This window comes from Protomyctophum bolini, assembly GCF_963924005.1.
Source record: "Protomyctophum bolini genome assembly, chromosome: 4".
NCBI classification, from domain to species: domain Eukaryota; kingdom Metazoa; phylum Chordata; class Actinopteri; order Myctophiformes; family Myctophidae; genus Protomyctophum; species Protomyctophum bolini.
Window position 1 is genome coordinate 11,018,059 of NC_137865.1, and position 15,603 is coordinate 11,033,661.

Below are 15,603 nucleotides of genomic sequence, written 5' to 3' on the forward strand. Positions count from 1 at the left end.
GCCGATTAATTTTACTCTGCTCTACATTTCAAATAGAAATGTTGTACTTTTGACTTTTGACCACATTTCTAGTCTTCAAAATAAGACAATGTTTTAATTTGTTGTTTGTTTGTAATATGTTTTATTTATGGTTAACTCACATTATATTATACTATGAGTTAACCATTGGTTTGAATTACTGTTCTTCATCGGTTGTACTTTTGAATACTGAATAACCATAAGTTTGAATACTGAATAACCATATAGTTTGAATACTGAATAACCATAAGTTTGTCCAGCACTGATGATGGGCTCAAGCTGTGACTGTCTGGATTGGTTGATGAGCAGCAGGAGGCGGTATTTATCCATTGGATTTGACTGGCCGAACAGACAGGACTGCTAAGGGGAGGAGAATGAACACTGATTGACTGATTGATTGATTGATTGATTGCTTTTAAGAAGATTGTTAACAGTTACAAGGAGTACTGTCAAAGGCTATTGCACGCCCCTTACCTTAACCCTGAACTTCTTTGCCAAGCCATGGTTATGTGGACTGGCTTCACGCCTGCTATACAATTACAATATCATCAGTGGTTCTCAAAACTTTAATTTCAAGGACCACGATAACTCAGAGTGTACAAAATATGGAACCAAATGGACCCGAGGTGATGCCAAGAGGAGAGGGGAGAGGAGAGAAGAGGACATAAGGAGGAGAGAGAGAGGTGAGTCCCAACATAAAGAGGAACAAACACAGGTGTTGCTCTTTGTTCCTCAGAGGAAGAGGAAGGTCAACGAGGTACCACGGTTAGGGTGACAGATTCAGTGTGTGTGTGTGTGTGTGTGTGTGTGTGTGTGTGTGTGTGTGTGTGTGTGTGTGTGTGTGTGTGTGTGTGTGTGTGTGTGTGTGTGTTTGACCTTCTTATCTTGGCTGGAAGGAATCCATACCGTCACACACACACACACACACACACACACACACACACACACACACACACACGCTTCAAAGACTCATAGAAGTTCCTCATTATTAGCCCGGCTTATCTGTCGTTGCAGTACTCAACATAAACACATGCATTTATACAAGTGAAAACATATTGTTACCACACACATATAGTTAGTCTAACACACATATCACATAAACACACACGAGCCCATGAACACAAACAATGTATACACGCACAGTCGCACACCGCTACCGTCTTTGAAGACGTTTTCAAGGTCAACTATTGCACAACACAGCTGTGTTCACACAACAGTATGAAGCCTACAGCAGATCCTCTTTACCCCACTGTGCTGTGCATCAAGTGATCCAACCCCCAAATACCCTCGCTAATGTTTTATGTAAGATTATCTAGAGTATCACTACAAGGTCAGTGCTACCGGCAGCCTGGAGGTACATTGGACTATAGTAGCAGGTAGACTATAAAACCTGGTGGACAATGTATACTCAGTACTACAGTATGTACTTAAGTAAAAGTAGCAATACTGCAACGACGTTTTTCAAGAAAAAGTCCGGAATTCGAAATTTACTTTAGTAAAAAGTAAGTAGTAGTGAAAGTACAAAAGTATTGGTATCAAAATGTACTTAAAGTATGAAAAGGAAAAGTACTCATGCAGAATGTCCCATTTCACAAGTTTTCAAAATGTATAAAAATACTTTGAAAATAGCAGGTCTACAAGCTCACAATGAGTCACATCGCGACGCATTGTGAACGCATTGTGAAATGGTTGAAATATATATAGGGGCTTGTACGGTAAGAGGTTAATGTATGTTTTGTAACTAATAATAATCAAAATAGCAACGAAAGTTTTCAAATAAATGTAGTGGAGGAAAAGCATAATATTTGGATCCGAGATGTAGTGGAGTAGAAGTATTGGAAATTGGAAGTACTCAAGTAAAGTACAAATACCTAAGTGCAATACTTAAGTAAATGTACTTAGTTACTTTCCTCCACTGACTAGCGGTACACCATAAGAGCGACATTTATGGACTATTATTGTCAAAAGAGTGTTGCTCACATGATCACTGGGAATACACACACATACATGGAGACACATGAACATGCCTGCACACACACACACACACACACACACACACACACACACACACACAGCTTCAGTGGTTGGTTTCCACAGCAACACCCAGGGACCCATCTGCCACCTCTCCCTCTCCCATCTCTTCCCTGCTATCCCTCTCTCCCTCTCTCTCTCTCTCTCCCTCCACCCCACCCTGCTTTCCGGTCCAGGGAGACAGTGTTTTTCAGCAGGGAGCTGAATGTGTGTGCGTGCATGTTCTTGTGTGAGTGCGTGCTCGTGTGCATGCATATACATGTGTTCAGCATGCATGGGAGGCTCCGATGGCTCCCAATAAGACAATGTGTTGTTCAGCTGCAACAACTACAGCTTGGAGATTTCACTACTAACAAATTATAATACAGGGTTACGTGGTTAATAACTTAAGATGAATAGATTCAGTCGATTATATAAAAAAAATCTAAAAGAAACTCTTCATGTTGATTCACAATGGTATACCTTTTTGAAGGCTATACAATATAGTCACAGTCTTCTTATATATATTTTTTTTATTATTTTACTCAATAGTCCTTGCCCGTTCAAATATATGCACACCAAATGATGCACAGTGTGCAGGGTAATGTGATTTAATATATCATATTATTGATGCATGTATTTTGAGGTGGAATCAGTCTGGTCTCGGAGGCACTTGCCTGTCGGGGCAAGTAGTACAGGAAAGGTGCAATTCTGGGAAAATTGAAAATTGTGGTTTGTCTCGATCACACAGACACAAGTCGCCTCTGTGATCATGTGTAAGTAATTACCCCTAAGGATGAAAATGGAATTGTTTTTGGTCCTCAGTTGATTGAAAAAAACGATACGGACCATCACAATTCTGGTGGTGTTTTAATTGGATCATGATCAGAGATCATGTATACTGATTTCTGTGAGATTGGACAAAATCTGTAGGTCACTCGCTCATCCCCTGGTTCACGGAAGTAATTTCTCTATGAAGAATAACATGCGGTCATCTTAAAATCGTTTCATATCATGATAGTCTGTTTCTATAGCGAACTGATTCAGTAGCAGTAACAAACGCGTTCTCTCTCAGTCAGTTCATTCTTCATATCCATACGAGTGAAACCGCCGGGATTTTCAATGAGGCGATCTATGATCCCCCTATGGGGATTACAATACCAATACAAAGTACAGGAACCCGTGGATTTGCACCCTCTACCGATATTGACGTCGGACTTCGGTGCTCTATGCCTGTGTGGAAATTCAGAGGCATACTGTAAATTCAGAGGCATACTGTAAATTCAGAGGCATATACTGTAGGTGCAGCCAGCGAGCAGAGCACGTTGTGAACAGCAGCCGTGTTAACAGCATGAAAGACAGAGAAATGTAGAATTAATTGTTAGATGGGAAGTACGGTATGCTAATAATCATATTTTCTCCAGTTTAATCGATCAAATGTTTATTCATTATTCTGAGTTGCTTGTCATTTAGAAAACATCTCATTAAATGCCAACAGATGCCTAACAGTCTGTTGGGCATCAGTTGGCATTCAATGAGATAACAGATTAATGTTCAGAGCAGAAATGTACTGTAGCCTACATTTTAATGAGGTGTAGGAGGGGCAGTAAGGGACTACAGTATAGGGAGTAGCTGGCCCCCACAAAGGTTGAGAACCACCGGCCTAGAGGTTGCATGTGTGAGCTATAGGATTGTATTACATCATCATGGCCGCCCTACTAGCATCAGTAGCATGTACCGTACCGTACTACTGACCAAAACACCACACCACAAGCCACAGAGTCGTCCTCCTCCTACTAACCGCTCAGCTAATAAATAAGACAGGTTTGTGTTCTATTGGTGGATTAGTGGGTTAAACCTTTTTACCGGGCACAGTCGATGCTATGGATTGGATAGACGTCTCTCACTGACTCTCCCATCTTTCACTCTCTAATACTAACATCCACCACGCCACTTACTGTGAATCAATAGAGAGGCATAGCGTCTTCTGACTCGAAGCTTCAAGGGTGACTTATGCTGAGATGCACACCAGTGCACAGACAACTCTGTGGCTTGTGGTGTTGTGTTGTGTTTTGGTCAGTAGTACGGTACGGTACATGCTACTGATGCTAGTAGGGCGGTCATGATGATGTAATACTGTACATCCTATAGCTCACACATGCAACCTCTAGGCCGGTGGTTCTCAACCTTTGTGGGGGCCAGCTACTCCATATACTGTAGTCCCTTACTGCCCCTCCTACACCTCATTAGTGTAGCAGTGCAAATATTGACAGCAAATTAGATTATAGTCATAGCCTTTTGAATAAAATGTAATTTAGTTTTAGTCATATTTTAGTCATCTGGGGGTTGTTTGTGGGCCTTTTGTGGGTGGGTGTCGTAATGCCTGATGTTACTCTTCTCCACTAGTCCCTCCCTATGACATTTTAGTCGAGTTTATGTTTGTTGATTAAATTGTTTTGATTTAGTCTTCGTCATTGAAAAAAAGGTAGTCGATTTTTTATCATAGTTTTAGTCGAAGAAATTAACACGGGTGCAAACCGAGCATAAAGCGAGCGTGGAGTGGAGGCATGACGCAAAAATGTTAAATGATTACTGTAACTCTACCATGGTACTTACTGTACCATGTTTCAGAAGATGGAGAATAAGCCAGAGGCGATGACACTTTTGTAGACACACACACACACACACACACACACACACACACGCACACACACGCACACACACTACACACAACTTGGACATAGAATAGCGGTGAACATGCGTGTGCAGAGCACATGACACAGACAGACATTATGCCAGGTTATTTTTAATCACGGGACTTGTATGGATGCACTGAAGCAATTAGTTTCTATAGAAAGTGTATAGCCGACGGGCAACGCATCAAACACAGACCAGGCACTATGATTCACTTGACACAGTGGCGCTTCAGCCACGTCTGACGCAAGAGCAATGCAGTGTGTGAATGCGTGTGCGCGCACGCACACACGCACGCGCACACACGCGCACGCACACAAACACCATGTGTCACTAGTTACCGCCCTGGGCTCACTCATAAGATTGGGTAAAGTAAGCTTTATTATTGAGAGGAGCGTGCATTGCAGTGTTCAGTGCATTGTGTGCCGTGGTTATATGAACCAGTATCGCTGGAGGTCAGGTGGGATTGTAGACTGAGCCAAGCTGCAGAGCAACATAAAAAAGCCTGTTGTTGGCATTAATTCAAAAACAAAAATTAATTAGTGGGTTAATGTGGGCTCCATAGAAAGTGTTATCAATAATTCAATTCATCTTTTTGATCATTTGTGTCAGTGCGAACTGTGCGATAGTGGCATTATATAACGGTCATTAAAGATGAAAGCGGTTCTGTCACATGCTTGTCAGGTCCACATTTGCACGTTGACATTGTAGTTTGTACATTCATTGTTGTGTGCAGTGGTGGAAACTATAGTGCATGCACTCAAGTACTGTACTTGTTAGGTGCTTTTACTTTACTCGAGAATTTCCAATTTTCAATACTTTATAGTCTATATACTATACTACTCCATTACAGCGCAGAGGCAAATGTACTTTTACTCCACTACAATTATTTGCAAACTTTAGTTACTTGCCAAATTGAGGTTTATATAATTATGTGCATATATGTGGATAAATAGGAAATATATGTAGTTTATGCAACATATGCTGTATTTCCACGTGGGGTAGTAGTGAACATAGCCGTGCTGCGAGCTAGATCTCCATTTCCTGAAAGGTAAACAGACATTTTTGGACATATGAGGTTTCCCGCCCGACAGCGGCGATATTTAATTATGTATGACTCTTTTGAGCCATTTAGAGGATAAAAGAAATTGTGCTGTGGAGGGCCAAATCTGGCCCACGGCCCACACACACACACACACACATAGGAAGGATCTATATTATGGAAGCTCTGTGCCAAAGCCTTCTCTCTGAAAGCTTCAAACTGAAAACATGCTCGCCTATTCATACGGCAGTGACAAGGCCTATCTTCAAACTGGCTGTCTCTGAGTGGTTGGTGTGTGTGTGTGTGTGTGTGTGTGTGTGTGTGTGTGTGTGTGTGTGTGTGTGTGTGTGTGTGTGTGTGTGTGTGTGTGTGTGTGTGTGTGTGTGTGTGTTACACTGTCCTTGGACACAGGCTTGTGGAATGTGTTGAGAGGAAGGCAAAACACAGGGTCACCATAGCAACCGACCAGAGAGAGAGAGAGAGAGAGAGAGAGAGAGAGAGAGAGAGAGAGAGAGAGAGAGAGAGGTGGGAGGGGACAGGAGAAAGAAAAGGGGCAGAGCAGGATGATGAGATGATGAACAAGTCTGTATGTCGTTCATGGATGTCACCAATCAATCACCATGCTGAATCCCACTGGCTGTAGGATAATAGGCTGAACTAAACACTGAACCCGTGTAGGCATGGACAGTAACACATTTGTAAATCCAAATGAATCATGTCAATGTGATGAAGCCCCATATCATTCACAAGTTGGGTGTGCTGTCCTTAGTTTATCCCAATAGAAAAGTTCAGATACGGCCTGGGTCGTGGCTCAGCGGTCCAGGCACCTTGGCTGGGTAATCCAGTCTAGCAGTGTGCCGCGGGTTCGACTCCCGATCCCGACGGCCTTTACTGCATGTCATCCCCCCATCTCTCTCCCCATTTCCTGTCAGCCTACTGTCTGTCACTCCATAAGAAAAGCCGCAAAAAAAACATCAAGAAAAGTTCAGATACAACAAATTCAAGTCTCTATATGTGTCTATATGTGTTGCAAATGCACAGTAATAGAGGGTATGCACATTGATGAAGTGAGTGGCAAATTGAGTGTGTTTAACGTTGTTTAATGCAATCAAATAGGACTTTTCTATTTGGATACACTGTACATGAGCCGTCAAGGCCAGAAAGTTGTTTTTTTGCCACTTATTAGGCGTTCCCGCATATCTTCTGAGTATGATGAAGTCATGCGCATACCCTCTATTGAATAGAACTCATTTATTTTCAGATTAAATAAAGGAAATCAATAGGGCTGTATGCAGTGAGTTAAATAATTTTCAAGGATGTGGGATAGTCACGATTATGTTAATAATGGAAATTGACCATGATAAAAATATTATCTTGAGTCTTTTTATTGCTATATGAAATGTTGCATTAACTAATTGCCTTACCAATGACGAGATTCTCATCGTGATGTGGTTTCAGCAGTCTACAATAGAGGGCGCTCTACTCTACCGCAAGTGTACAACCAGAAATCACATGATCACAACATTTTTCAGCTGGTTTAAATGCTAAAAAATATATAAAAATAAAACTTCCTCTGCTTTGTGGTGGTTTGGGGTAAGAACAAGCCAAATACAACCTACCATTAGCATGGAATGGATTATCGCTACGGCACGTTTACATTTTTTGTCCGACTCTACAAGACTCTACTGCGTCTTTCAAAGTGATCGGTGGGAAGAATAATATTCTATGATTTTTTCAAAGGTTAGTGAAAAAAATGCCTGGAATGGCTTGCAAGGCCAGCTATAGACACTGTTTTAACTATGCCAGTCAATGAGTTAAGCCATTTTGGGCGGGAACCTATTTTGGTGTTTGCATTACGTTAAGCTTTAGCTATTGAAAAATAGCAGATCTACAAGCTCATAGCGCGGCACCGAGTGCCGCTCTACGAGCTTGTAGGTCTGCTATTTTTGAAAAATCGAAGAGCAACATAGAAACATAGCTTTTTCAGGAAACTGTCAGGATTTAGAATCTGATCTCAGGTCAAAATGGGTTTAAATATACTACCATCCCTAGCTGTTGCTCTGCAAACATCAATACGTGCATAGAGGCACACATAAGATCCAACCTGGAAGAGTGTCAACGATTGTTGGAATTGGATAAACATTGTTATAACTAAACGCCCTCTCTGTCTGGAGCTTTCATCAAATACAATTGTGTGATTGTAAGCAACACTGGAGCCTTTGGATCAGATTCCCGTAGCTGTGCAGCCCTGTGGGACACGTGGTGTCCCACAGGGCTCTCTGCTTCGACCACCACTTGTTATGTGTGAAGTAAGTCCACATTAATGGCCTTTAGCCATGTTCAGATATTAGAGATATCCCAACCGATGTTTGGGTCCAAAGCAAATCTCCATCCCTGAAGTGTCCTAGCCCACCTATTACAGATATTTTGTCATTAACCACTTGCATAACCGCCAATACTGTATATCCATCTGGCCGATATCAATCTGGGTTTAACGGTTTTACTGCTCCTGGAGGGATGTTCCGTCATAAGGAATCCAACCAGCTACTGCTTCTGGCGTAATGTTCCGTATGATAAGCTTTATTATTGATATCAAACCGGATCGCTGATTTCTTTTTGTTATTATTATTATTTTGGCTTGGCCTTTTCTTCTTTAGCGATCCTAGACCGGATTGCGCAACCGCACTGCCGTTCACCTCCCTTTATACAGGCTGACTAAAAAGCTGAATAACTCGAAATCTACGGAGCTCTCCGTGGTTTGGATAAAATGCACGATGTTCGGAGGTCTTTGCTGATTATCCGGTGGTTTAGATGGAAACATTGGTGCTTTCTAGAGCAAGGATGGCTTCATTTTAGCTCGCTAGCATTGACACCATTTATTTAGCATTAAAGATGAACGCCCAGACAGGATGCCAGTCCAGCGTGTGCTACATTGAAATCAGCTCGGCAGTCTATTGGGGACTTAAATTGATCTAAATTTTGGGACTAGGAGTTTTTGCACTGAAAATAATAAATAATAATTATAATTAAAAAGAATTGCAGCGCACCAACAACACATTTACTGCATAGAGAAACCCACAAAACAGGCGCAGCAGTCTGTACCCTCACGTAGCAGTCAGAAAAATGCTGCAGAGGAGAACATTTAGTAAATAAAATAACAGACAGAGACGGAGTGACGGACCATTCAAACAGGATCAGCGCTCCCTGCAATGTACCCCTCCCTTTTCCACATAATTATTTTTTTCATATGACAACAGCCAAAAGTTAATGTATGTAAGGAAATTGTCCCAAATTAATAATAATAATAAAACATGAAGCAGTGGCTCTCAACAGCCTGTGGATGGAAGTTGGAACAATGTGGTCGATGCATGTTGTTTGTAAGATATTAAGATCCATAAAAGTATATCACAAAAGTTACCCTAACACCCCACAATGACAACTTCCACCCGCAAAGTGAGAAGATCACAGTGGGCAAGTTGAGGCTGGGCAGTGTGGGCACTGATCAGCCCTGTCCCCTGTGTGTCTGAGCCTGAGGTTCTGATGCATGTCAGTGCCACACACGCAGATGTGTGCGTCCAAAAGCTTTTACCTACTAACTACCCAAATGTTCTTTGCTTTTACTTTGCACATATTCAGACAAAAATTTAAAAATAACCACCGCTCATCCGCTGAAAACACGTAAGTGAGGTGCTGGAGCCACAAAGGGAACATGAGAAAAATAAAGGGAAGCTCCGCGCACTCAATGTATTTATTTAGCAAGCTTTCGGTCTACTGACCTTCTTCAGGCATAATCCTGAACTAAACTAAACTTTGCACATATTCAGAAATGCAACTGGCGACCCCTCCAAAAAAGATTTTAAGAAGGCATTTACTTCAAGGATTAATGCATTTATCAAGGATTGATACAGTACCTTGATACCTTATTAATGATTCCTTGCCACTTTCAAAAGCAATGCTGGAAGTCTTTAAATAACTATTATATGTTCTGCCCTCACATTAGTGCATGTTTGAATGACACAAAAGCCGGATTGTATACATTCATATTTTTTGGGGATTTTGGGACGTTTCCAGGACGTTGGTGAAAAACGTTAGTCTGGAGCCCTGCCAACAGGAGGCAGTATATGGGTTAATAGATGCCCTATCTGATGCCCTATCTTGTGCCTCACCTTAGCCCTTAAGCCTAAATATTTCCTGGGGGAAACCCTGACATTATCCCGTGTGTAACGCGATACGTATCGTATCGTGGCCTCTGTATCGTGATATGTATCATGTAATAAAGTTACATGATACATATGTATCACACATATGTGATAGCGTGTAAAGCGTCTTTTTATTAGAAAAGTCCCAGGTATTATTATGTCATGAGGTCATAGGCAATACCCCCCCCCCCCCCCCCACACACACACACACACACACACACACACACACTTCCTTCAGACTATGTAAACTTGTTGTGGTCGTGTTGTACTCAGGGCGTCCTTGCAAAAGAGAGCCTGCTATCAATGGTCTTTCCTGTTTAAATAAAAGGTAAATAAATATGTAAACAATGATCTATATGCCTTCTTGCCTTGGAACATTCTCTTCACCTCTATTCTGCTTCTAGAAATACAATACCAAGCTATATTAAACACAGTCACACACGTGCGTGCGACACACACACGCGCACACACACACACACACACACACACACACACACACACACACACACACACACACACACACACACACACACACACACACACACACACACACACACACACACACACACACACACACACACACACAGATATCATATCCTAATCAATAGGACTATTGATATTTCAGTCCTCTTCTCTCAGAGTATCAATGTTGTGATAAAAAATGTACTGAGCCTTCAGTTAAGGTTAAGGTCAATGATGTGCTTAATGCAACATGTTTTGTAGTGTGTGTGTGTGTGTGTGTGTGTGTGTTGTGTGTGTTCTGTCTTCAACCGATCATATTTGATCAATGTACTGCTGTATGGTAAGAGGACAATTTGCCCTCTGTGTGTAATGTTTCGGTTAGCGTGTAGCGTCATGCGCAAACACACTTAGGATACAACACCATGGTAAACTTGTAGAAAATATGTTATTGTGTTCAAATTTGGATTTGTTTTTCCATTTGCTTTCAATTTCATTAAAATGCCACAATTTAATTGAAAGTGATTTAGGTGAATACATGTGACAGCACTGTCATTTCCAAAATGCCACATGTGGTTTTATCCACCACCACCACCACCATCATCGTCATCATATTGTATTACTGCAACTATGCAATTCTGGTCTGTTTTGCAATGTGACCATAAAAAAGTCATATTGATTCATCAATCAATGAGAGACTTTGTGACGCATTTGTTCGATGGGTTGGTAATAGGATTAAATACTATACTAGTGTATATGTATGGACAGAGCTGACCGAATGCACGTGCAACGTCTAAAACATGTTTGTACAGCTGTTAAAATCACAACCAAGAAGATGTGCATGTGGCCATGCGTATGTGTGTGTGCTCAGTGTGAGTGTAATCAATGTCTTTCTAACATGAAACTCCAGCAAAGGATTAACAGTCTGATGATGGCCCTCCTCATCCATGTTGCTTCCGTTTTTGTTGGCGAAGGTCCTTTTTGCATAAAGAGAAACCGGAACGTAGCCGGCTGCCAGCCAATCAACAAACTGCATGATTGCAAAAAAAACGTGTTTCATAAGCATAATTAGCGCTGGGTGTAGCCTCGGTACCCAGGCTTTTATTTTAGTTTGTGTTCAGCTAAAAAAATGAGCCTGAGGGAACGAGGGACATTTCCTGGTCTAGGAGAGAGTGGTGGGAGTGAACTACAGTGCAGAGGGGGCGTCGCTTTCCTCCGCTGATTTCTACCAGGGAGGGGAGGAGGGGTGGGGGGCTCAGATCGGTGAACCAATCATCTCCAGCGGTTGCTCCTTGCACGCCTGCCCCTCTACACTAGAAAGCAGGCTGGCTATAGGCCAGGCTCGGGCTGGCTGCAATAACCGCAATGCCGCGGTTGTGAAAGGCATACGGCGGTATCGAGTTCATAAGGGAGATTATTTGTGTGTGGTGCAACCACTCCAAGGAACAGCAATGTCCGTGTCCGCCTATGTGTTCACCTATGTATGTGTTCACCTATGTATGAGCACCATAATGAGTACCAGTAGGGGCACTGTTTGCCAGAAACAGAGAGAGACAGTGCTGCACTGTTGCCTGCTAATGAGAGAGAGAGAGAGAGAGAGAGAGAGAGAGAGAGGAGGGGGGGGGGGGGGGGGGGAGTTGCACCACTCGGTTCACAAGGGTGTGATTTTTTAATTAAAATATTTAGCCCACGATTTTGAAACCCATTTTCTCCCCCCGTGCCAATTAGACAATAAAGGGAGAGGGAGCACACCTGTGTTGGTGAGGAGCTGGCCTAAGGCAGTAATCAAGTAAAAATAAGATAAAGGCTGCACACACTCGTAGCCACGATGCTGTATATTTATTAAGAATCCAACTAGGAGGTCTTCTTCCCTGAAGAAGACCTCCTAGGGCGAAATGTTGGATTCTTAATAAATATACAGCATCGTGGCTACGAGTGTGTGCAGCCTTTTTCTTATTTTCACCCCGTGCCAATTGCCTAAGCTGTAATCCTGTGCGCTCTCTCCTTCTGCCAACCTGGGGAGAGCCCCGAAATGAGCTCATGCTTCCTTCAATGCGTGAGGAGTGAGCACCGCCAATGTGCCTCTTATAGGTATCGCTCAATACCGTGATACCGCCATGATACCGCCATACTGTTGGTAAACAGTGATTCAATACTGAGATTCTAAAAATCCATATACCGCCGCAGCCCTATTCATTATGATGATTTGGAATTCAAATGTCGATGTCATGAATGATGCTTTGAAGCTTCAAACTATTCATACAGCCCTTGTCTGTCTGTCTGTGTGTGTGTGTGTGTGTGTGTGTGTGTGTGTGTGTGTGTGTGTGTGTGTGTGTTTTTTTTTGAGGATGTGTGCGACCGTGCATGTGTGCATGAGAGCACAGTACGTGCACTGACCTTGCGTTCTTTGTCTCCGTAGTCCAAGCCCAGCGTGTCCATGGCGCGGACGATGGCGGCCAGCGACTGGATGGTGTTGCTATAGACCACAGGCTTGTACTGCTTCACGTCATCCCCTGAGAAACCATCCTCGTGGATGATCCTACACACACACACACACACACACACACGTAGAAATGGTGAATAAACTTCGTCGGGTTGTCTGGCTTTCACTGTCCTTTTATTCTCTATAAATTGGGAGAGATCTGTTCCGTATCATTTATCTGTGTTGCTACTATACCCGTCAGCAGGTGCCTGCAGAAGGCACAAGAAGAACAAGATGTTGCTTGCATTGCATAAGTGTTCCTATTGTGCCAAGACGAGGCCAGAGGGTCTCTTTATTCTTATTCTCTACAAGTAAAAGTAACTTCTCACAGAGGCAGATACAGTGGATGAGTCATGCCAGACAGAATATCAGTTACGGACATTCGCAATGATACAAAAGTGGCGCGTGTGTGTGTGTGTGTGAGAGAGAGACTCTGCTCTTGTATGTATGTTTTGCTTTGTTTCCTAGTGTAAATTCCCGTTTTGGGGAACGTGGATGTATTATTATTCTTCCCTGAAATTAAAAGGAGGGAAATTAAAGGAGAAAAAAAAGAGTCTAAATGCAGCTTTTTGCCAGCGCGTTACGTGTGGAGTTGTCATCAACTGAGGGACAGCCAGCGGACAGAAGAGCTATGCAAATCTGAATAAACAAAGTCATATCACAAACTGCTGCATATCACTGTGCATGTCATCATTGTCTCATTGTTTGTCAGTTTTCATTATTACTATATTGCTTGTTATTCTTTATTAATAAGATATATGTCATTCACCGTATGACATACACAATGCGCAATGTTATGATTTGTTTTATGTTATAAATGTATGTATGCTTTGGCCATGTAAGATAAGACATTTTATCGTGCCAATAAAGCATCTTGACATTGAAAATTGAGAGTATATGAAGAGAGACAGAGATAGACGGAAACTAAAGACAAGTGTCTTTTTCTCTCTCTCTCCCCCCTCTCTCTCTCCCCCTCTGTCAGCCCATGATGACATAATAAACAAATAAACACTCTGCACACATTGTGTTCCTGAAATATAGCGTTGGGTAAGGTAAGACAAAGTAATGCGAGGACAAAGGGGAGGGGAGGGGAGGGGGAGGAGGCATGGAAGGGAAGGACGGATGAAACTTGTAGGGGTGTGAGGGGGCAGGAATATAAGAGAGGAGGAAATGAAAGTGGAACTGTGTGTGCACGACTGCATGTGCGTGTGCGTTCGTTCGTATATGCCTGGCCTGCGTGTACAAAGGTGATGGAGATGAGAAGATCGTGGTCAATGCAACTATAACACACTGACTGACAGACAGAATGTTTGACCGAGAAATAGTGTACAGACAGAGACGGATAGATTACAAATATTGCGTGTTTAAAATACAACCATCATTACACTTCACTTCCTTATGCCCCACGGAGATATTCACAATTCACTTTGACCACTGTTTAAGTTCACACTTCACAGATTGCTATATGTATTAAGTTGTGTGTCTAGTTTAAGAGCAGTAAACTGGCAACTTCCGCCGATAAATACCAAGCAGTCTTTTTTATTCACAGGAAATCCTAACAGAGCTGAGATTCCCAAGTGAGCCTCTGTGTCGCCCTGGATGTGGCTTTGCTGAACTGGGAATGTCAGCAATATTCAGCCGACATTCATAGCAATATATGGAAAGTGTTTGACTAGTTACAGCCAACTGGCAAACAAATAGTAGATCCTCTTTTCCAAACCACATAGAACAGATAGCAGGGCACAGAGACCACACAATTTTAATTTATAAGCAATAAAATGCCTGTTTTCTTGTGTGTGGGTTTTCCCTTTCCATTAGGTCACCTTTTCAGTCCTTTAGCGCACAGCTGAGGTGATGCAGCTTGTCAAACTGGCAATCTCGTTGGTTGTGGAAAACTTTTAATCATTGTCCTACTTTACTTAAAGGACCACTTCACCACTTTTCAATTTATCTTCCTATAATTGGTCCTCACTAATGATCATGATAAAATACCGCAACTTTTTTCTACTCAATCTGTGTCTCATAGGAGGGCTGTGGGCAGTTCAGAAACCCGTCCACCAGTGACATCATCAATGGGGATTTTACGCTAATAGAAACTACAGGCTTTATTTTCCTGAAAAGTTGCAATGCAAAAATAGAAGCCATCGTTCTCACAATAATACACATCTAAATATATTTAAAAACAAATCTTGTTTAAAATAAAATCTGCCTAACGATGATGTCACTGGTGGACGGATGTCTGAACTGCCCACAGCCCTCCTATGACACACAGACCTAGCAGAAAAAAATGGTGGTGTTTTATCATGAACATTAGTGAGGACCAATTATATGAAGAGATGTTGAAAAGTGGTCCTTTAACTCTTAAACAGACAACACAACACAAAGACCCACAAAGATGAGTGGTTAAGTCGCGTAGCGTACCACATACTGTTGGCTCAAGTTTTACACTAAAATAACCACGGGTGTCAAAAGCCAAGAAGCAATTACAATTTACAATCATGTCAACATTTAGCAGACGATGCTTATAGGCTATGATGTTTCCCACGTGGCCCTGGGGAGAAGAACTCCAACCCCAGTTTAGATCCAGATCCCATCAGATCATGTAACTATAATGAAAAGATTCACATCTGTTCGCCACCAACTGAAATGAAACCCCACTGTTGTGAATCTTCGCTGGGGAAACCCAAGTGCTGCGAACA

The 15,603-nt window shown here is 42.2% G+C and overlaps 1 protein-coding gene across 2 annotated transcripts in view; it reads right to left on the reverse strand.

The window, feature by feature from the left end:
* Nucleotides 1-15,603, reverse strand: part of gnao1a (guanine nucleotide binding protein (G protein), alpha activating activity polypeptide O, a) — a 150,330-nt gene that overhangs the window by 100,041 nt on the left and 34,686 nt on the right. For both annotated transcript variants that reach the window (XM_080762335.1, XM_080762334.1), the window contains exon 3: nt 12,820-12,961. In XM_080762335.1, the coding sequence (XP_080618461.1) occupies nt 12,820-12,961 (142 nt within the window). The remainder of the gene's footprint in view (nt 1-12,819; nt 12,962-15,603) is intronic.